The sequence below is a fragment of the Bemisia tabaci genome, chromosome 2 (assembly GCF_918797505.1).
Source record: "Bemisia tabaci chromosome 2, PGI_BMITA_v3".
Classification (NCBI taxonomy): Eukaryota; Metazoa; Arthropoda; class Insecta; order Hemiptera; family Aleyrodidae; genus Bemisia; species Bemisia tabaci.
In genome coordinates, this window is record NC_092794.1 from 33,039,677 (window position 1) to 33,061,824 (window position 22,148).

The window sequence follows — 22,148 nt, forward strand, 5'->3', positions numbered from 1 at the left end:
CAAAAATTGCAATCAACTCACAATCCATTGCAATGAAATTGCAATCCATGCTACTTGGGATCCATCGGTAAACAGCCGTGATATGGATTTTCCGTAATTTTTTCGCCGCCATTTTAAAGTTCTCAAAAACTTCAAAAATCCAATGAAAGATTCGTTCATCTAGTGCCGAAATACCCCCGGATACCAAATCTCATACAAATCCGACGATAAGAAGCCTAAATATCCACTTCCCGCTCTAAGCCGCCATTTTAACCGTCGCCACTTTGAGAATGACTGCTATTTCTGGAAACCTAATGTCAGAATTGTTTTTCTCGTCCCGAAAAACCCGAAAATTCTGAGTTTCAGACCAATCCGCCGATAAAAAACGGAGATGCCAAATTTCCGTCATTTTGAACCTTGACCGGCCGTCATTTTGTCAAAAATCAACATTTTGACCTGCGGTTTGCGCCAACAAGTTTCTTTTCTTATTATCTTACGAATGAGGTATCACAAAAGGGGGGTTGCCATTTGAAAAAAAAAAGTCAGCCCCCGCCCCCCTGAGGAGGCCCCTCAAAATTTTGGGGGGACCAAAAAGTTGTTACCTTAAACCGAGGAACATTCCCAAAGTTTCAAACTCCTATCTCAATTCAGAAAAAAGTTACAGGGGTGGTAGGTGACTTTTGGATAACCCTGTATAGTTTTTGTAATTTGGAGGAACCTGACCGCCTTTAAACTGAGGTGACTTTTGGATAACCCTGTATAGTTTTTGTAATTTGGAGGAACCTGACCGCCTTTAAACTGAATTTTACTGCAAAATATCAAGGAATGTTCTACCAACTCGGACGGCCAGATTCCTTGAATTTATCTCTTTCATTTTTGAAGTTATTAAATAAAAATTATACACATTCTCAGGCCACATTCTCAGCTTTCTATTGGTATAAGAATTTTTGAATTTCGAACAACTCAACGCCGGCACATAGGAATTTTTCGAAACCATGTCAAAAAACGAAGAAAAACGGGTGGCTCCAGTCAAAGTCAATTTCTCGCCGCCCATATGCACCAAAATAAAAAACCAACATGTCGTTGGAAAGCTGAAATCGTCAGCCTTCAAATGGTACCATGGTTTTTTTTGTAGCGTTATAAATCATGAGTAAAAATAGGAATCTCCGTCGAAGACGAAACCTTGGATTTTGGCTACTCTTTTTTGTGGGGAGGCATCTCTTAATTTTTCCCCTGTAATTTTTGGGTGATTATGGTCACTCTGAACATTACCTGAGAGTCCTGTGTCCCATTAGACACATAATGAATCTCACCTGACTCACAATCAGTGAAAATGCATGGTTGTCAAATTTGGCCATTTATCATGGCTTTTCCAAATTACCTAATGTATAATTATCCTGTTTTTGGCTACAAAATTGAGTCATAATCGGTGCGAGGTCAATCGAAAATAGAAAGCTCGAGTCGTTAAGAACATATGAAAAGGCTGTTCATCGATTTTTTTTTTGGGGGGGGGGGGGGCACTTTCAACAATTTATGCAAGAAAAAATGTAAAAAAGATGACGATTCAGCTAATTTAAACACAGCAAACCTATTGTTAAACAGAAATTAAGTTTACTTCATTACCTAAAACAATGTCGCAAAACATAGCGCAATAGAATGAACAACATACAAAAAAATCAGTCTTAGTAAGTAGTCTTAGTAAAATTAATAGTAAATATTATAATAAAATATAAACACGATGAACAGCCTTTTCATATGTTCTTAACGACTGGAGCTCTCTATTTTCGATTGACCTCGCACCGATTATGACCCAATTTTGTAGCCAAAACCACAATAATTATCATAATATAAACGGTTTGTAATAGGTAATTTGGAAAACCTATGATAAATGGCCAAATTTGACAACCATGCGTTTTCACTGAGTCAGGTGTGATTCATAATGTGTCTAATGGGACACAGGACTCCCATGTGATGTTCAGAGTGACCAAAATCCCCCCAAAAATTACAGGGGAAAAATTAAGAGATGCCTCCCCACAAACTAGAGTAGCCAAAATCCAAGGTTTCGTCTTCGACGGAGATTCCTATTTTTACTCATGATTTATAACGCTACAAAAAAAACCATGGTACCATTTGAAGGCTGACAATTTCAGCTTTCCAACGACATGTTGGTTCTTTATTAAGGTGCATATGGGTGGCGAGAAATTGACTTTGACTGGAGCCACCCGTTTTTCTTCGTTTTTGTCATGGTTTCGAAAAATTCCTATGTGCCGGCGTTGAGTTGCTCGAAATTCAAAAATTCTTACATCAATAGAAAGCTGAGAATGTGGCCTTTCTAACGGTGTATAATTTTTATTTAATAACTTCAAAAATGACAGAGATAAATTCAAGGAATCCGGCCGTCCGAGTTGGTAGAAAATTCCTTGATATTTTGCAGTAAAATTCAGTTTATAGGCGGTCAGGTTGCTCCAAATTACAAAAACTATAGACCGTTAGAAAGCTAAAAGCAAGAGCTTTTTAACGGTATAATTGAAATTTAGTTTGCGAGAAGATTTGTTCCTGAAGAAAAAGGATATCTCCTCGATTTCATGATTTTTTTTAGAAAAAAACCTAAAAGTCTATTTATTTTTTGAGGAGCTTGAACAACACATTTCGATTTTTGGCTAAAAACATAGTATTTTTACCCTACTTGAAGGTGCCGAAGAGATTGGAGACGACCAGTCACTTTTCACATAACTTCCCTTCAACGGAGCCGTGCGCCGAAAACGATCTAAGAATTAGCGGAACATACTTCGATTTCACATAGGACACATAGTTGTTGCATCTTGATCAAAATGCCTCATTTTGTCTCCATCACTCGATGGAGCAAAAAACGGACATCTATGACATAAGTAGTATTCTTGTCATCAATTTTATCTACACACGGTGTAAACGCAAAAACACATCATAAAATGTGGACACAGTTCCTTTAATACGCATGCTATTACGCATTTGCTAAGGTCAACGAAAGGGTACAGGGTGAGAGTTTGACAAACAATGTTGAAGTTCCTCATCTAATTTTTTATTAACAGTTATGCGCCGAAATAATAAGAGAGGGTTCTTTGGAACAATATAGTTTAAAACTCAAATTGAACCTCTATACTGGAGAACCAAGGCCGACTGACCGCACCCGAGCCATGAAAATGGGGGAGGAACGGAGGACCCTGCAGCTGCGCTCATACGGACCTCCCCCCCCCCCCCTTATCCGCTGCCGTTCTTGAAAGTCAAGAACTCAAAATTGCACTCCTTCTATCATTCATACTTACACTTTTCTACGATATAACGATTAATTGCCTTGAAAGCTCTCTTTTCGCAAGGAAAGTTACGAAAATTGCCTAACCTCAGTATTTGCCTGAAACTTTGCAACGCTGTAACGGCATTTGTTATCATCCGATCTTAACGATCGTGGGCTCGTTTTTATGGAAATTTTATGAACTTTAATTTTGAAAATAACTCTTTTTGCCGTAATTTCCATAATATACGAGTTATTTCGGTTTTTTGCCCGAAAAACGCAAATGTCGGCCATTTATTTAAGATGCCGGCTTTGGCTCGCCTCAGATCTTTTCGCAAATGTGAAATTCGGATTCAGCGATCAAAAATGCATAGGAATAGTTTATCAGAAAGTATCCTCAGAAAGTGTCTCTACTTTACCCCCTATTGACTGGACTTCTTGGGAAAATATTAGCATACAGTAGATATCGGTTAATACGACATCGGTTAATACGACATATCGGCTAATACGACGGATTTCGTTTTCCCCGGCGAAACTCCATAAGTTAATACGACAACGGTTAATACGACATATCGGCTAATGCGACGAAATCCCGTGACCCCTTGAATGTCGTATTAACCGATATCTACTGTATTTGCACTCAGCGACCCAAAAAATCCCTAAAATCTCATGTTGCAAGGTGTAAACATACATATCTAATGTTCTGCCATTTATTGAAGATGACGGCTTTGGCTCGCCGCAGATCTTTTCGCAAAAGTGAAATTCCGATTCAGCGATCAAAAATACGTAGGAATACAGTAGAAATCGGATACAACGACCCTCTAGGGACCGGCCAAATTTGGTTGTTTTATCCGATTGTCTCTATAACCAAATGGGATCTCATCCGTGGGCCTCTCCAAATTGCAGGTCGTTATAACCGATAAGTCGTTACAAGCGATGTCATAATATCCAATTTCCACTGTAGTTTATCAGAAAGTCTCCTCAGAAATTGTCTCCCTACTTAGCCCCTATACGTGCTCTATTGACTGGACTAAATCCATTTTTAACATTTTTATACTTTCTTATAACTTTGGCAGTACCTTGTTGACATACCCCAAATTGAGGGAAACTCAAAAAATAGCCGCGATGGTGTAGTGGATAGCGCATCTGACCCACGTGAATGGAGTCCTGAGTTTGATACTCGGGGGAAAAAATATATATATTTTTTTTTTTTTTTTTTACGCTTAAAAATTAAATCCTGCATTGGATGGACTTTAAGGAGCTTAATGTGGGAGAACTTCGTCTTATACTGCTACTATCAAGGGAACTTGAAAAAGACCGCTCAGAATACATAATCCTTCAGCGTTTCATGGCTCCGAAGGCCTGCTTTTAAGTCCCACCAATCGGCCGTTTGAAATAATTTTCGTCTGACAAGCTAAACTTGAGCTTAAATATATCTATTCTGACAAACTATTTGTTTAAAACATGGTAAAACGTCAAAAAAAACTTGTACGGGACCTCAAAGTGGCTTCACGAGACGACTTCATCGCTCGGGAGTCCTATTTTCCAGTCCCACTGGCTCGGTTGTTTGAACTTGTTTCCGTCTGCCAAGCTAAACTTGAGCTTAAATGTATCAATTCTGATAGATTTTGTGTTAAAAATATCGTAAAACGTCAAAAAAAAGAAAACTATTACAGGACCTCAAAGTGGCCTCCCGAGGCGACTCTTCGCTGTACTTGAGCTCAAGTTTCAATTCCTCCCGATCAGTCCCATCAAATCGTATTATTCTGTCTGGGCTTTAGGCTCTAAGGCATCCGTTTTGATGGAATATGACAATGGAACATGATAAAATGCATGGTGAATGCCGTATGATATTTTATAGTAGTAAGTGCTAAGAAACGCGAAAACGTCATTTTTTATGATCAATAACTGGAGGCGATGGCGGATGACGGATCTGCCACTCGGACCACAAGGTAGTCCAGAGTCATGACAATAACTTCCGACTAAAATTACGAGGTGCAAAGTATATTTTTTGGGTCCTACTTTCGCGATTTTACTAAAAAAACTGACTGTGTCCAAGGGTTAGTCTAAAGCAACAGATGTGACGAAAAAGAGTAATTTCATCATGTTACATCTTCAACATACCCTATATTTTGTGATTAAGGTGCCCAAACACTTTCAGGTACAGCGAAACAACGCGTACAAACCTTTAAACACAGCACTGCCGCTAGGTAACTGGGATCGTGCTCGAAAGTGCTCCGCGCGCCGCACTTCCTGCGCTTGTCACATCTTAGTTTCAGTGTTTTAATCGAAGTGATATTTTACAGGAGTCCTCTCTACAGTATGTACTACCGATCTACGTCTTAAAATCGAACTTTTACCAAACTTCATTTTTTCGATTTATTGCCGCTTAAATCGGGCAATGGGGCCCTAGTGCGGCGTCAATGAGGACTTCTAATCAAGAAGAAAATAATAATTCTGAATGATAATCTTATGGATCTGTAAATTTTTTCACGTTTCATTTAATCATGTTTTTTTTAAAATATTTTTTATGGCAGGGGTTAATTAATAATCAACTGAGGATTAATGGGGAATCAACAAGGGGTTGATTAATAATCAACGAGGGAGGGGGGCTAATAGCCCCCCTCCCTCGGTCACCCGGTCACTGAGCGTGAGGTAAATGCAGCGATCGAAACTGCGGCACAACATAGATGTTGAGGACATCGAAAGAGTCTTGCGTGCGCGGCACCTTCATACAGCGTGCGCTTGCTCTTCTCGTCTCTCCGCCCCTCCCCCCCTCACCCCCGGCCCCCTGGCTATGACGAATTTCTTCATAACTTTTGAAATAGTTTGACAGAGTACAATTGTCGTGTTGATTCAGTTGTTATAAGCCTTAGGCCTTGTCTCCACGGGACGTTTTCATGGGATTTGTCCCACGTTCGAATCGCAGGAATGAAACTTCTGGGATTTTTCCCAGTTACCGTCTCCACGGGACGGGGCTCATACAGTCCTGCGACTAGTTTGCGCGGGAAGATAAATTAGTTAAAGTCGAGTATTTAACCGGGATTAAAATAATAATTGCATTCAAATGACAATTAGACACATTTTTTAACTAAACAAACATTAACAATGTAGTAATGAATAAAATATCGCAAGATTCGTTTTCACTTCTTCTTCTTCTCTCAGTGGATCCTAGGGGTACAAGTACCATACTTGGTACTGGGAAAAATATTGATTAACTCAATATTTTTCCTAGAGTCCCTTTATACCCAGAGTTAAGACAAGTCACTTTTGGTTGGGCCAGGGTTGGGCTGAAAGTGGCCTAAAAAAAAATCCAATTCTGATTGGTTCTCGCTCATGGAGGCCGAAACGAGTGCACCAAGATGGCGGTACCTCGAATTTGAACAAGAATAATGAAAATATTACCTGATTGTGGTTTATCAAGAGTAAATTGTTATTTCCATCGGTCCAAAATGAAAATAGATTAAGAAATTATTCACAAACCAATCCCATTTGCTTTTTAATTGATCAATTTGTTGATGTTGTTGTTTTTGTGTGACAGACATCGCAGGATTCCTGATCCTTATCCCTCAATATCGTTCGTTTGGGTGCACTCGTTTCGGCCTCCATGGCCAGCCAAGGCCGGCTGCCAGTCAGCTGATAATCGAGTTGTCTTAACTCTGGGTATAAAGGGACTCTAATTTTTACCAACTTCGTAAGTGGGATTTTTCCCCGGGACAAATCTCGTGAAACGGCTCGTGGAGACAAGGCCTTAATCACGCATTCACAGCTCTAAAGAAAATCACGGGCTTTAAATCTAAGTCTCCCTTACCTCCCTTCCTAAGTGCCCTCTTGGTCAAGATGGGGGGGATTAGTGGCTGGGTCATTCCACGTCAACTGTGCCAGGCTCGGAACCCGACCCCCTCCGATTTGGCTGAAAATTGGTATACGGGGTCTTTACATCATTATAAGAAACTAATTTGAAGGGTTTTCCCATCCGACGCCCCGTTCGCGAGATATCGACCCCCAAAGATGGGGTGAATTTTAGCGATATTCAAAAAAGCCCGTTTTAGCGATTCTCATTTTCTCGACTTCCCTCTCTTTGACTCTCCATAGCGAGACTCTGTATCAATCCATCATACTTTGAAAGAGTGTTTCTAGACCAATTTTTCATGTAGATTCTGAATATGCCATCAAAATTGAGCTAAAAATTATTTAAACGGCCGTAATTTAGAGTTTTTTAAAATTTACGATTTTTTCGCCATTCAATGTTCAAACTGAATCATCTAAAAAACAGTCTCTCCGATTTTCGATTTTTTTTTATACTTCAAGCTAACCTGTCAAATCAGGAAAGTATCAGGAAAATCGGAAAAATCGGACGTTTTATTAGGAATTTTTCTTACGCGAATCTCCGCTACGGAGAAGTCTTATTGTTTTTTGCCTACCGTGCCAGGAGTCGTCGCGCCGTCTTTGTTTCTGATAATTTCTCGCCCATAGCGCCTGTGTCGCATAGTGAAGGCCTCGTCGCAGTGTCGCTGTCTTTGCAAAATCAAAATTTTTTGTCTATCTTCAGCGCCTGTATTTTATTTTAAATAGTTTATGTTGGTCTTTTTTTTTAATGTGGCCGATACTCTGACAAATCACTATTTTTATCAAAGTTTTGAAGTTATTCTTAATTTTTTCGCATTTTTTGTGACGTACGTACAAGGACACCACACAATGGAATCTATGGACAGTTGGTAGTAGTATCTTACTATGGACTTTTTTCTCTCTCAATTTTTGTTAACCTCAAAGCTGGGCCACAAATATTATCCGGAATTTCGAAGTAGCTGGAAAGCTGGAGATAAGACATTCTGGGTAATCGACGTTTACTTGCGTTTTTATCACTTTATAATAGTTTCTAATCATAAGATTTTTATTAGAAAAGAGCCTCGCCAAGTTTCGCCCCTTTTTTTTTATACCCGAGTTGGTCAACCGGACAGTGCTCATATGAAAGCCTATGGTAAGGCAAACTTCCATGCAAAGTTTCAACTTGAAGTGACCCCTGGTTTAGGCTGTACAGCGTTGCCAATTTTCCAGTTTCATGTGCTAAAATCAAGGATATTGGACTATTAGTCCGGTGCATAAGTAGACTAGTACACCCAAGTTGGTCAACGAGACAGGGCTCAAATGAAAGCTTATGGTAAGGCAAACTACCAGGAAAAGTTTCAACTTGAAGTGAAACCTCGTTTAGACTGTACAGCGTTGTCAATTTTCCATTTTTATGCGCTAAACTCACGAAATACTGAATCGTCATGGTTCAACAGACTATTATACCCGAGTTGGTCAACGAGACAAGGCTCAAACGAAAGCTTATGGTAAGGCAAACTTCCAGGAAAAGTTTCAACTTGAAGTGAAACCTCGTTTAGACTGTACAGCGTTGTCAATTTTCCATTTTTATGCGCTAAACTCACGAAATACTGAATCGTCATGGTTCAACAGACTATTATACCCGAGTTGGTCAACGAGACAAGGCTCAAACGAAAGCTTATGGTAAGGCAAACTTCCAGGAAAAGTTTCAACTTGAAGTGAAACCTCGTTTAGACTGTACAGCGTTGTCAATTTTCCATTTTTATGCGCTAAACTCACGAAATACTGAATCGTCATGGTTCAACAGACTATTATACCCGAGTTGGTCAACGAGACAAGGCTCAAACGAAAGCTTATGGTAAGGCAAACTTCCAGGAAAAGTTTCAACTTGAAGTGAAACCTCGTTTAGACTGTACAGCGTTGTCAATTTTCCATTTTTATGCGCTAAACTCACGAAATACTGAATCATTGCGTTCGGAATTCAATTTTCTCCGACTGTAGCGTGCGTGCATTTACTATCGAGTCGTAATGTTTAGCCCATAGTTATCAAAGTTATAGCCCATGAAGGTACGTTTTCCCCCAAAAATCTCGGAAAAACCCTAATTTTATGTTAAAAAAATTAATAATAAATTGACAACACTGCTTCGAAAAGTTTATGATGGCCCTTAGTTGCGCTTCTATTCGATCTCAGGGTAGTATTCAGCTCGTAGACCGATGAACTAGTTTGTTTGATTATGATGCATTGGACTATTAGTCCCGAATTTCTTCATTTTGGCACATAAAAATGGAAAATTGGCAACGCTGTACAGCCTAAATGAGGTTTTACTTCAAGTTGAAACTTTTCCCAAAAGTTTGCCTTACCATAAGCTTTCGTTTGAGCCTTGTCTCGTTGACCAACTCGGGTATAATAGTCTGTTGAACCATGATGATTCAGTACTTCGTGAGTTTAGCGCATAAAAAAGGAAAATTGGCGACGCTGTACAGCCTAAACGAGGTTTCACTTCAAGTTGAAACTTTTCCTGGAAGTTTGCCTTACCATGAGCTTTCGTTTGAGCCTTGTCTCGTTGACCAACTCGGGTATAATAGTCTGTTGAACCATGACGATTCAGTGTTTCGTGAGTTTAGCGCATACAAATGGAAAATTGGCAACGCTGTACAGCCTAAACGAGGATTCACTTCAAGTTGAAACTTTTCCTGGAAGTTTGCCTTACCATAAGCTTTCGTTTGAGCCTTGTCTCGTTGACCAACTTAGGTATACTAGTCTGTTGAACCATGACGATTCAGTATTTCGTGAGTTTAGCGCATAAAAATGGAAAATTGACAACGCTGTACAGTCTAAACGAGGTTTCACTTCAAGTTGAAACTTTTCCTGGTAGTTTGCCTTACCATAAGCTTTCGTTTGAGCCCTGTCTCGTTGAACAACTTGGGTGTACTAGTCTACTTATGCACCGGACTAATAGTCCAATATCCTTGATTTTAGCACATGAAACTGGAAAATTGGCAACGCTGTACAGCCTAAACCAGGGGTCACTTCAAGTTGAAACTTTGCATGGAAGTTTGCCTTACCATAGGCTTTCATTTGAGCACTGTCCGGTTGACCAACTCGGGTATAAAAAAAGGGGCGAAAAAACACCACTTTTTGGCGAGGCTCTTTAGTCTCCGCATGCAATTATGCAATAAATGTAGTTTTTACAAGAAAAATCAGGAAAATAACAGGAATTTTCAAAATGAAAAAAAAATCAGGATTTTTTTATATAGTAGCAGGAAAAATCAGGAAAATATCAGGATTTTTCAAGATTAAAAAATACTAAACACCCTGGATCCTAGAGGTTTTTCTTACTAATCAGCCCGCCATAAAGATAATTTTATTTAAGATATGACGTACGTACCTTCATCCATCTCTGCTTCAATCACAAGACAGAAAAAATGGCCTTATTTAAAATTAAAACGAATTAAAACCTAACTCCACCTTCTTTAATACTTCGGAATCGAGTAGGTAAGTACATGAAGCTTCTTCTTATGAGCATCGTTCTGCTTTTATTCTGATTTTTTCTCCGAAGTAAAGAAAGAGCCGAAAACCTAAAATTATGGCGTTGCGGTGCCGTTAGTCTTGCAGGTTTGGTTTAACTGGGGCGTGGGTTGAATTGATTGATAGGTCATCACTATATACTTTTAGAATAAAGATTTGTACACTTTCTCATGATCATGGCCCATTTCTCAAATGCTGCTTGCTTCAGTGAAATCATAGACCTGTTTTCAGGGTAAAACTGATCGGTCAAGTATCAGCTTCTTCCATTTTGATTTAGCTAGGAAATGCTTTTCGCACCGGCGCTGTTAAGCTTTAATTTTCTGTTTTTAGCGCAAAAAAACAGAGCGATGCTCGTAAGAGAAAGCTCCATGTACTAACCTACAGGATTCCGAGGTATAAAAAAAGGTGGAATTTCGGAAATAAAGAAAACTAGAAAAACTTCACCTCAAATGATATCAACAAGTTTGAGGTTTGAAGCTGAAATATTGGTATGATGAAGTAAAGTTCAATCTGTAAAGTTTAATCTGCAAAGGCAACTCATTCCATAACGAATCTATGCACCAGGTAAGGAGGAGGGGATTGTGGCTGGAATTAAGTTTCCATAATTTGGCTGTAATTTTGAAACGTAGAGGCTACGGAAAATTTTGACCTCAAGGAGGGGTATCGATAAGGGCCTTTTTTGGCCCCCTCCTAGACTCTGGAAATTTATGCGGATTTTCCAAGTTGACTCAATATAGTTTACGGAAATAAACATGATTTAGCCCTTAAGCCACTGGATATGTGTTAAACGGTTGCCTAAACATAGGTCTGCAGGCGTATTTTAGCGAAAATTTGTGTTTTTCTATCGCTCAGAGGCTTTTTTGACACCGAGCGCATCGTCTAACTAAAACGAGCTTTTGATATGTTATCAAGGAGGCTTTAGGACATTTTTTCGGCCTGTTTTGGTTTTAAGTAGATGATGCGCTCACAGTTAAAAAAAACGTTTTACAAAAATCGACGTTTAAAGGACATCCGCAATAATCTTAGCGAAACACGTCTCTCGAACTGTATGCACGCTATTTATATTATCGAGCGCAGTTATCAAGCCTTGTTAGACTCTTACAGGGAGATTTCCCTCAATTGTGTCCAAAAAAAATTGAATTTTCCATACAAACAGCTGTGAAGATAACGGATTTTGGAGTAGTGGAGGCATATTTTCACTAAACGCATAACATCAACTTAAATATGGAAATTTATGCGGGTTTTCCAAGTTGACTCAATGTAGTTTACGGAAATAATCATGACTTAGCCCATAGGCCACTGGATACGTGTTAAACGCTTGCCTAAACATAGGTCTGCAGGTGTATTGTAGCAAAAATTTGTGCTTTTCTATCACTCTGAGGCTTTTTTGACACCGAGCGCAGCGTCTAATTAAAACGAGCTTTTGATACGTTATCAAGGACGTCTTAGGACATTTTTTAAGCTTGGTTTGGTTTTAGTTAGATGATGCGCCCATAGTTAAAAAAAACTTTATCAAAAGTCGACGTTTAAGAGACATCCGAAAAAATCATAGGGAACACGTCTCTCAAACTGTATGCACCCTACGTATATTATCAAGGTCAGTTATCAAGCCTTGTTAAACCCTTTCAAAGAGATTTTCTTTAATTGTAGCCAAAAAAAACCCTAAAGACGAAATTCCCTAAGATTTTTGCGGATATCCCTTAAACGTCGATTTTTGAAAAAGTTTTTTCAAGTCTCTGAGTGATAGAAAAACACAAATTTTCGCTAAAATACGCCTGCAGACCTATGTTTAGGCTACCGTTTAACACATATCCAGTGGCCTTTGGGCTAAATCATGTTTATTTCCGTAAACTATATTGAATCAACTTGGAAAACCCGCATAAATTTCCAGATTCTAGGAGGGGGCCAAAAAAGGCCGTTATTGATACCCCTCCTTTTATACATTTATACATTTTGAGGTTTGAAAACGGAAACACTTGTTGAGATTTTGGAAGTTTTTTTTTCCTTTCTTCAGAATTCATGATCTGGTACGGAGATTTCATAGTCTTGACTGGATTTTTATTCTTTTTTGGGTTTTTGGTGGTTTATTATTTAAATATTTTCTTTGAATGGAGGATGATAGAGAACGGATGCTTATAGACTCAAGAGATCTTTAAGTCATGGTTTCAGTTTGAAGTAGATCCTGAGACCTCAAGTTTAATAAAACTCAGTTAGACCTATCTTACTGGAGAGAATTTCTGCAGGTTGTCGTTCAACAATGCTTCATAGGTACTTTTTGATCACATTAACTAAGTACCCCTGTGTTATTGTAAAAAACTCAGGGAATGATAAAATGAAATTTTGCTGCCCACCCCATGAATATATCTTGAAAAGGAAGTAATAGGTTTGTCGCTTGCAAGAGATACAGCCAACTAAATACACTTTTTAAAGCGAAATTCGCTTGAAAATCACGCTGGGCTCATCAAAAAAGTCTGTAATCTACTCCTTCGCGCGCAATGTGCATAGTATGTAACACGCTTTTTCTTTACCGCGTATGCGGGCAGTTTTTCTTGGTGACCGGTAGTCAGGTTTGCCTGGAGAGAGACCTAACCTAAATAATCTAGCAATCTCGGGAACTGTTGTAAACTCATTTTGCGTAAGATTTCAATTGACTGTAAGCTTTGGTTTTTGCATAATACATGGTTCGAGTGGCCTGGAAACGTGCTTGATTTTGAAATTAATTTTCAAGGCCTTGAAAGTGCTTGATTTTTGAGGAGAGCGCTTGAAAATTACTGGAAATTTACTTTTCCCCAATTTTCAATGGTTTATTCTCGACCAGAATTTCTGGTGGTTCTCATTTTTCGACTTTTCAAAAATATGAGGTGTGATCCCCTAAAAACTTGGCTTTTATTAACCTACAAAAAATTCCAACCGGATCGGATCATCTTAAGTGGTGCTGCAGCGGCCCACTTGTTCCTGAGCGGTAACTTCATATTTTGAAAAAACGCATGCTTCCGTTAAATCGCAATTTTTTTCCCCTTTGAATTGTTGTTACTGCTTTTAAATTTTTTGAGATAACACACTTTTTAAGGTGATTCACGAAAAAAAGTGACACAATTGACTCCATCACTTTCAAATTGCCCCTTTCCCCCCTTCGAAGTGGCGCCACATCGTGCGATTTTGCCGATTTTTTGTTACATTTTCCAGGCACGGTTTGCCTGAACGAGTACTTTTCGACAAGTCAAAAACAAAAAATTTTCAGATTCTTGAACTGTAGTGCCGAGTCATTGAAGCCAAAAAGAAAAACATTCTTTCGAGCTCCTGGAAAATAAACTTGACTTAAAGGTACCTATCTGGGGCTAAAATGGGCAAATGGCCGGTAGTAAGTCCGGTCACATTACTGAAAAGAAATGTCCTCGATAGTAGTAATACCTGGGTTTCTTAGATATGTTTATTCGACGTACTAGTACACTAATACCACCGTTTAATGCCTGGGTTTCTTAGGTATGATTATTTGAAGCACGAGTACACTATTACCACCGTTTTCAATCTTATCGTAAATTTTGGAAGCCAAAAATTACCTCTCAGAGCCGAAAACTGCGCAATTTATGTACAAAGCTCCTCAAAAAATGACCTGCATTTTAGGCAGCCGATCTGACCATCCAACCCAGTTTTAATTGAAGCTCATAATAACTGAAAGCTCAGAGAAAACTTTCAAGATGAGAGGAGGAACGGCTTCCAAGTTATGAGGGAGATTAGGAGGGAAGACAGGCCAATATGCTATCTAATATTTGCTGTTTTCTCGTTGAATTGATGTTATCGTGGCTTTTAGTCATAGCTCACACATGTTCAGCATTGCGAAAATTCACTATTTTACGGTTAAAATTGAAATTTCACATCTGGGAGTCGATATATCGATTCGTATTTTAGATTTTTTCTCAATTTGACTTGGAACATTGGTGGTTGGATGTCCAAAAACGTCATACTGGGAACCGGGTGGTTGTATCTTCAATGGCTATTGGTTGTCGGATGGTAACTTCAAAATTGGCTCATCCAAGTCAGATGATAATGAAAGTAAAGCATGTGTAATTTGCGGCGGAAAGTCCTTTAAAATTGTAATGATGAGCGAATCCGCTGTCAAAAGTCACTTGAAACGGTAAAAATATCTAGAAATCGCTCGGCGCTTTGGAAACAAACCTTTTTAACAACAGAGAAGTGTTTATTTGTGGATCAAGCAAAGTTCTACGATACAGGGAGAAAACTGTACGCTTAGGAACAAATTATGAAAAAGTGCTTGAGAATGCTTGAAAATTCTTAAACAAGTGCTTCAAAAGAACTTGATTTTATAATCTTGAGACCGCACGAACCATGTAATAAAGGAAGAAAAAGGAAACCAACACTTGAAAACGATTGAAATCAAATAATAGAAAAAGTTAGTGAAATCATTCATTCACTTGGGTCAGTTTTTTTTATTCCTCTGCTTGTCCAAACCTGGTCCAAGGTGACTGAGAAAAACTGCCCGCTGACGCGGGAAACTTGAAAAAGCATGTCACGAACTACACAGATTGCGCTCCAAGGAATGGATTTCAGACTTTTTTGACGTGCCCATTGTGATTTTCGTGTGATTCAACCAGTCAAGAGTATATTTATTTGGCTGTATTTCTTGCGTGCAACAAGCCCATTTTAGATATCACGTGCTAGGTATCATTTTCTACTATGAAATGAATGCTCTATGAATAATCATAGAATATACAAAACATAGGCTTAGTGGCCACTTCATTATTCCATGAATATTCCCAGAATATCTGTAGATATTCTATGAATATTCAAGAACCGAGGATATTGTATGAATATTCTCTGCAAAGTGTGTGCTATCTGGATGACTTTAGCTCGACAAAATCAGAGCTGTGTCTGTGAGGCCAGAGCTGCCTTATATTAGAGAAGAAAGACCGTGCCTGTGAAGCAGAGTTTCAGATGCTTACGTAATATGCACGTTGTTTTGAATGCCTGATTTGACCTTAGTTGATCGTGTTATTTTTGCGATCAGGGAATTTGAATTTAGTGTTTGTAATGGAAGAAATACTACTTTTTTTTATAAATTTCGATTCCATTTTATAAAATTTCGATGTGTTCAGTGTGTTTCGGGTGAAATTTTGTTGGGAAAACATTGCTTTAAATGGTCTAATTTTTACTCTGTCCTATGGTCCATTAGGAGGATGGATCTTTAAATTTTTAAAGTCAGGTAAGTGAAAGAGGAGGCTTGCACTCACATTTAATCTGACTGTATTTTCAATGTCCGTTCATAGATCAAAATGCGGGTCATTTATGTGATGTATTTTTCCTCTGTTTAAGCATGAAGCTGTATCGTCAGGGAACTATGAGATCGCTAAAATTTTGCTGGAAGCTGGAGCCTGGGTGTTTGTTCCCGGTTACAATTTTGAAACTGTCCTTCATACAGCCTTGTACAAAACCGAAGAGTTTGTCAAGTTGATGATGAGTTACAAGCCTGACGTGGAAGCTAGAACTATTTATGGCCAAACTCCCTTGTAAGTATTATATGGAGAGAATCAATATTACGTTAATTTTCTTCAAAAATGTTTCAGTTATAGAGTGAAATTTCGCAGTGACAAGATATTTCTAGCCCGAAAGCAAGTAAAATGAACCAGCCAGTAAAAAATCGACTTTCACTGTGTATTAGCCGTCCTGGACGCGCTTTGCGCGTTCAGAACGGCCAGCCAAGGGGTTGCGCCCCCTGGACCCCCGATCACTCGCTACGCGAGTGACATTCGGCTCGCTCCGCGAGCCATTTTTCTCAGTGATTGGGCATTTGATCACTAAGATGTATACATATTGGAGACTCTGGAGGCAAAAATGATTTCGTCACAGAACCTTGTTGCCGGAGCGTGCCATCATTTGCACATGAATAGATGTGTGGAGATGAAGCGATGATGGGGATCCATCATTTCTTCAAAAACGCATTTGACTGGGACGTCATCCCATTGGGTGGCGGAAGAAGACAATCCATGGATCTCCTTCCGCGATTTGACTCGCTGAAGTAGCAAAAGTTCATCTTTACCTCTTAAGAAGATTATCGGTGGCGTAGGGGTCTAAAAACTGCTCAACGATAGTATAGTTCGAGTTCCGAATCGCAATGAGCCCACTTGTGTTTTTTTCTTATATTTTCATCGCATATAAATTTCGCTGATGTTTTTGTTTTATTCTCTCTGATTGCAAATTAGTAATCATATCCTCATTTCATTTCCTTTCCCTTTCCTTTTTCCTTTTTTTTTTGTAGCATCTTGGTCCGTTTACAATTACTATTATTATTATTATATTATTTTTTTTTTTTTTTTTTTTTTTTTTTTTTTTTTTTTTTTTTTTATTACTTTTATTATTATTATTATTATTATTTTATTATTACTCAATATAAAGCTGCTGTTCCCACTCACAATGCCCCCCCTAGATAAAAATTGGCCCAAGCGATTTCCTTTAAAATTGGTACACGCTTAGCTATTGTAATGAGGAGTTGATTAAAATTATTCCCACTCAAATCCGCTGCTTAGGACGCCCGCAAGAGCGAAAAGTTGTTTCTCCATATAGTATTACATTGGAGATACGCGGTTGTTTACGCGCATCGCGCCGAACAGGTTCAATCCTGTTGCGTGACGTCACTGCCTTATAGACGATACTCAATATAAAGCTGCTGTTCCCACTCAGTATGCCCCCCCTAGATAAAAATTGGCCCAAGCGATTTCCTTTAAAATTGGTACACGCTTAGCTATTGTAATGAGGAGTTGATTAAAATTATTCCCACTCAAATCCGCTGCTTAGGACGCCCGCAAGAGCGAAAAGTTGTTTCTCCATATAGTATTACATTGGAGATACGCGGTTGTTTACGCGCATCGCGCCGAACAGGTTCAATCCTGTTGCGTGACGTCACTGCCTTATAGACGAAATATAAGGTTTTAGGCGGTATTTTTCAACGGATTTTTGTGGAAAGTGGTTAGCGGGGGTATTTTTCAACGGGGATCTCGAATTTTTGGTCGGATTTTCAAAATCTCAAAATCCAAGATGGCGGCCGTCGCCTAAAATGCTAAGTCGGCTCCTGTTCGATCGATTTTCGTGAAACTTGGTATCCGGGGGTACTTTTCGACGGGAAACTCGAATTTTTGGTCAGATTTTCAAAATTTCAAAATCCAAGATGGCGGTCGTGGCCTAAAATGCTAAGTCGGCTCCTGTTTGATCGATTTTCGTGAAACTCGGTATCCGGGGGTACTTTTCGACGGGGATCTCGAATTTTTGGTCGGATTTTCAAAATCTCAAAAATTCAAGATGGCGGCCGTGGTCTAAAATGCTACATCGCTTCCTGGTATCGATCGATTTTTGTGAAACTCGGTATTATTAGAATTTTAGGTCCGATTTTCAAAATTCAAAAATCATAAACGGCGATCGTGGTCTAAGTTGTTATCTCGGCTTCCGATCCATCGATTTTTGTGAAATTCGGTAAAAGGAGGTGTATTTTGACGGGAAACTCGCATTTTTGGTCAGATTTTCAACATTTCCAAATCCAAGATGGCGGCCCCGCAAGAAAACGAGGTCCGGACTCCTAGAACATCAATTTCTGTAAAACTTGGTGAAAAAGAAGATTAAGACATAAAAGTTGTCTCCTCATCAATGTTAAAAACTGTGCGGGGCGGTGGCGGCTCGCGGAGCGAGTCGCAAGTTCGTCGCGAAGCGTAGAACTGGGGTCCAGGGGCACTCCCCGGCTAGACGTGTCAGCTCGCAAAGCGAGCTAATCACGACTAGTTTTAAAATAGCTTTCCCCTAGTATACAATTGTTGCTTCAAACGGAATCAATTGTTTTAATGATATCTCCGGCTAAATTATGGGTTTTCCCAGGAAGGCAGCCTCTCGTCCCTCCCGGACTCTATTGTTGCCAGATAAGTTGCTTTTTTAGCACTTCTTCCAATTCAAATCCATGTAAGATATTCACATTTATCGCACAATCTGGCAACCTCTCGAGTGAAATAGAAAAAGGTGGAATCGCTGAAAGTCTGAATCCTTTGCAGTTTACTAGCCGTTCTGGACGCGCTTTCCGCGTCCGTCACGGCCAGCCAAGCCGCTGCGCGAGTGGCATTCGGCTCGCTCCGCGAGCCATTTTTTTCAGTGATTGGACATTTGATCACTAAGATGTATACATTTTGGAGACTCTGGAGGCAAAAATGATTTTGTCACAGGTTATTTTGTTGCCTGAGCGTGCCATCATTTGTATATGAATAAATAGTCCAGGCAAATAAGCCACGAAAGGGGCTATAGCCTGCAAAAATCCCGGGTAGCAATGTTTTCCTCGATTCCTATGTAATTTTCAACGCTGAATCCGAATTTCAACTTTGCGCCATTAAAGTCGGACCGGAAAGTTGCCAAATTTGGCAAAAATGGCCTAAAATCGGCCTTTTTCCCGGATTATGAACTGTAACTTGCTAAAAATTGATCTGACGATAAAATTAGTTATTTTCAGAAATAAAGCTCGTTGAATTTCCTATAAAAAAGTTCCTATACACTTTTTTGCTCAAGGCAAAATCAAGCGCGCTGGCGGGCTCCGAACTTTGTAAAATGTGCAAAAATTGCGCATACTGTAATGTGCTTAGTTATCCTTATTATTTACATCAATTCATTTCACTAAGTGTAATTTTATCATCTTCACTTAATTTGTCCAGAAATCACTAGTAGTCCAGTACCAATAGGAGTTTGTGAATGCAAGAAAGAGGTCAGAAGAGGTTAAAGCTGTTTCTTATGTATTTTTGGTCGCTGAATCCGAATTTGATGCTTCCCACCAAATCCGCCTTGTGCATTTTCCGGAGAAGCCGGAAAACTGCCGAAAATCACGTTTTTACGCGCTTTTCCGGGAATAAATAGCTTAATATTCGTCGGAGCGTAAAATTAGTTATTAGCCAAGTTGTAGCCGAGTAAATTGCCGACATTATTGAAACGAACCAATTTTCGCTAGGACTTAAATTTAAGCCACCAGAGCCCGCGAAAGTTCGAAATCGGCCAAAAATCACGTTTTCTCGCGCTTTTCCGGCCATAACTCCCTCAATTGACTTTTAATCGAAAAAGTCAAGAGAAATGGAGTTTTAGGTAATCAAATTTTGAACAAATTTCAATGTGACATTTTTCGGTATGATTCACTTATCGGCCGCTAGAGTGCGCCGAAGTGCAAAAAACCCCTAGAGGTAGGCATTTTCGACGATTTTCTGCTCAAATGCGATGAAATTAGCAGCATATGTTGAAAAATATTGGCGTATCATGACAGATATGTATATTTGATTCGCGTATCTCGTTTATAACTTGTCATAGCGCTTTTATTCCGCTCGCAACTTTGACGAATGAATCTGTAGCCTTGCATGGAGGATGAAATCTGTGTACACAAGGTCGCAAATAAAATCAGCGTACATCGAATTTTTTGCTCTCGTCCAACTTGGAACCTAGAGGTATACATATCATCCTCATTTTTGACCATATCTCCTTGGCCAGGTCGAAACAGCTGTGGTCACTCGTATAATGCCGGGAAAGCCCTCTTTAAACTCGCGGAGTCCTGCAATACAGAATCGCAGGTGGAGGAGCGCGCGGGCATGTTTTAACGGCGGGTTGTGGCGGGATGAGTGAAGAAAAGGCAGCCATGGTCGGGGAGAAGGAAAGCTAGAAAGGGTGAAAAAATTCATTGTACATTATGCAAAATCTAACATCTTGCCTAGATATTTCGGCCAGCCTCTACTAATACGCATGTTTGAGGGTATTAAGTCAAAAAATGTGGCACTGGGAATCTGAGACTGATCGGCTCCTAATTTTCAGTCTTATGTCGAATCTCTGTTTTTCAACATACTCCATCTCAAGCATAAGTGCGCGTGTGAATTCAATAGTTCTTTGAGTTTTCCACTAACTTGAATCATTTTTATGTCAGAATTTTTCGTTAATTTACGCGCAATTTTGATAATACGTGATGAGTTTGTGTCTCATTTGTGAGAAAGCACTTGAAACGGCCAGACCAGTATTGGTAGGAGAGAAAAGGCTTGCCCTCATTTTGGAGAGCAGGTATTAGAAAAAAAGGTAAAAAATACGAGCTATTGCCTCCCTCGCTACAGTGAGAGAGCAATAAAAATGTCAAAAAGAATATGTGAATGAAAAATCAATCGTTTCTCATTTGAAGTGGATGCTAAACATTCAGGAACGATCTATCAGGCTGAGACAAGTGCGCTCCGATGAGCCAGAATTTGACTTTAAGCGATGTTGCTCATTTTGTTGTGAAAGTATTCCTGCTGATGTAAAGCTAAAAAACAATAAACTTCAATTGCATGGACGTGTAATTGTGATTGATGTAACTGCATTAAATATGCGGGATCGGTTATTGTGTGCTATGCATACAACGAATCCTTGGTGCTCATGCTATGCTGCGTCAAGATTACGCAAGGTGGAGGATTTAGTTGCAGAGGAAGCCAGGTATCATTCGAATCGTAATTTAAAGTTTATAAGATTGTCTTTTCCTGTGACTAAATCGGAGACTTCACGTAAGAAAGGGCCGTATGAAGAGCTTATTTCCGAGGCCATGCGACAGATTTTTGATTACTTGGCTTTATACTCAAATGAGTGTCAATTCATGTTGACAGACTTAATAGGCGAATTTAAGGGAGAATATAAACCTGATTTAAGAACTGTTAAACATGAGTTGATGACAAATTATGAAAGTGACATCATTATATCAAGATCTTGGGAAGAGTCTTCTTTAGTTTATTTCAGAAATATTGGTTTTCAAGTCCTTTTCCGGACGCATTTTACCCGAATAAAAGTAGCGATGAACACGATGCCACCTTAATTTCTGAAGACATTCGGTCCAAAATCTACAAAACGCAAAAATATTCTTCCATCAATAATTTCCGGGGGAATGCCCAATCGATTGTCCCCTGAAGGCCTTTTAACATTTTTAGAAACTGTCATTGTGAAACACAGAAAAAAAGATGAAGAGTCTTGGAGGAAAAAATGTATATGTTTTGCTCATTGCATCATAACGGCGGCACGGCCGAAATCGTTTATATCTTCCATTGAACTTGGGATTTCTTCATTTTTTTTTTTAAAAACAAAATTGTTTCTCCGTGACTTATTGACATGCTTGAGTCACTAAGAATATCCCGCGTCTTATCGAATAACCGTTGTCAAAAATTTCTCAAAAAGGATGAGGGAAGGATGTTCATATGAATGTTTTCCAGGCCAAGGATTAATAATTCGCTGAAATATGATTCTCACGTGTGACCTAATATTATGATTGATCAAAATATCCAAAATTGACATCAAATTCACTGTTCTCTCCTAACCCTGGAATTATTCTTCAGAAATAAAAAGAAAGAAAGATCTCTAGATTCAATATTATGTACATACGCAGCCGTAGCGCTTGCAGTAAGGTGGGGGGGGGGGGGGTTGAGGGTTTTTTTTTTTTTTTTTTTTTTTTTTTTTTGTGATGAGGGGAAAAATTCGCTACAGTGCCCCCATCATGAGGGTCGCCAAGACGCCCCT

At 39.2% G+C, this 22,148-nt stretch overlaps 1 protein-coding gene across 3 annotated transcripts in view; it reads left to right on the plus strand.

Annotated features, from left to right (window-relative positions):
• LOC109035667 (uncharacterized) overlaps nucleotides 1-22,148 on the plus strand; it is a 128,543-nt gene that overhangs the window by 57,092 nt on the left and 49,303 nt on the right. For all 3 annotated transcript variants that reach the window (XM_072297172.1, XM_072297174.1, XM_072297173.1), the window contains exon 5: nucleotides 15,936-16,129. In XM_072297172.1, coding sequence (XP_072153273.1) covers nucleotides 15,936-16,129 — 194 coding nt within the window. The remainder of the gene's footprint in view (nucleotides 1-15,935; nucleotides 16,130-22,148) is intronic.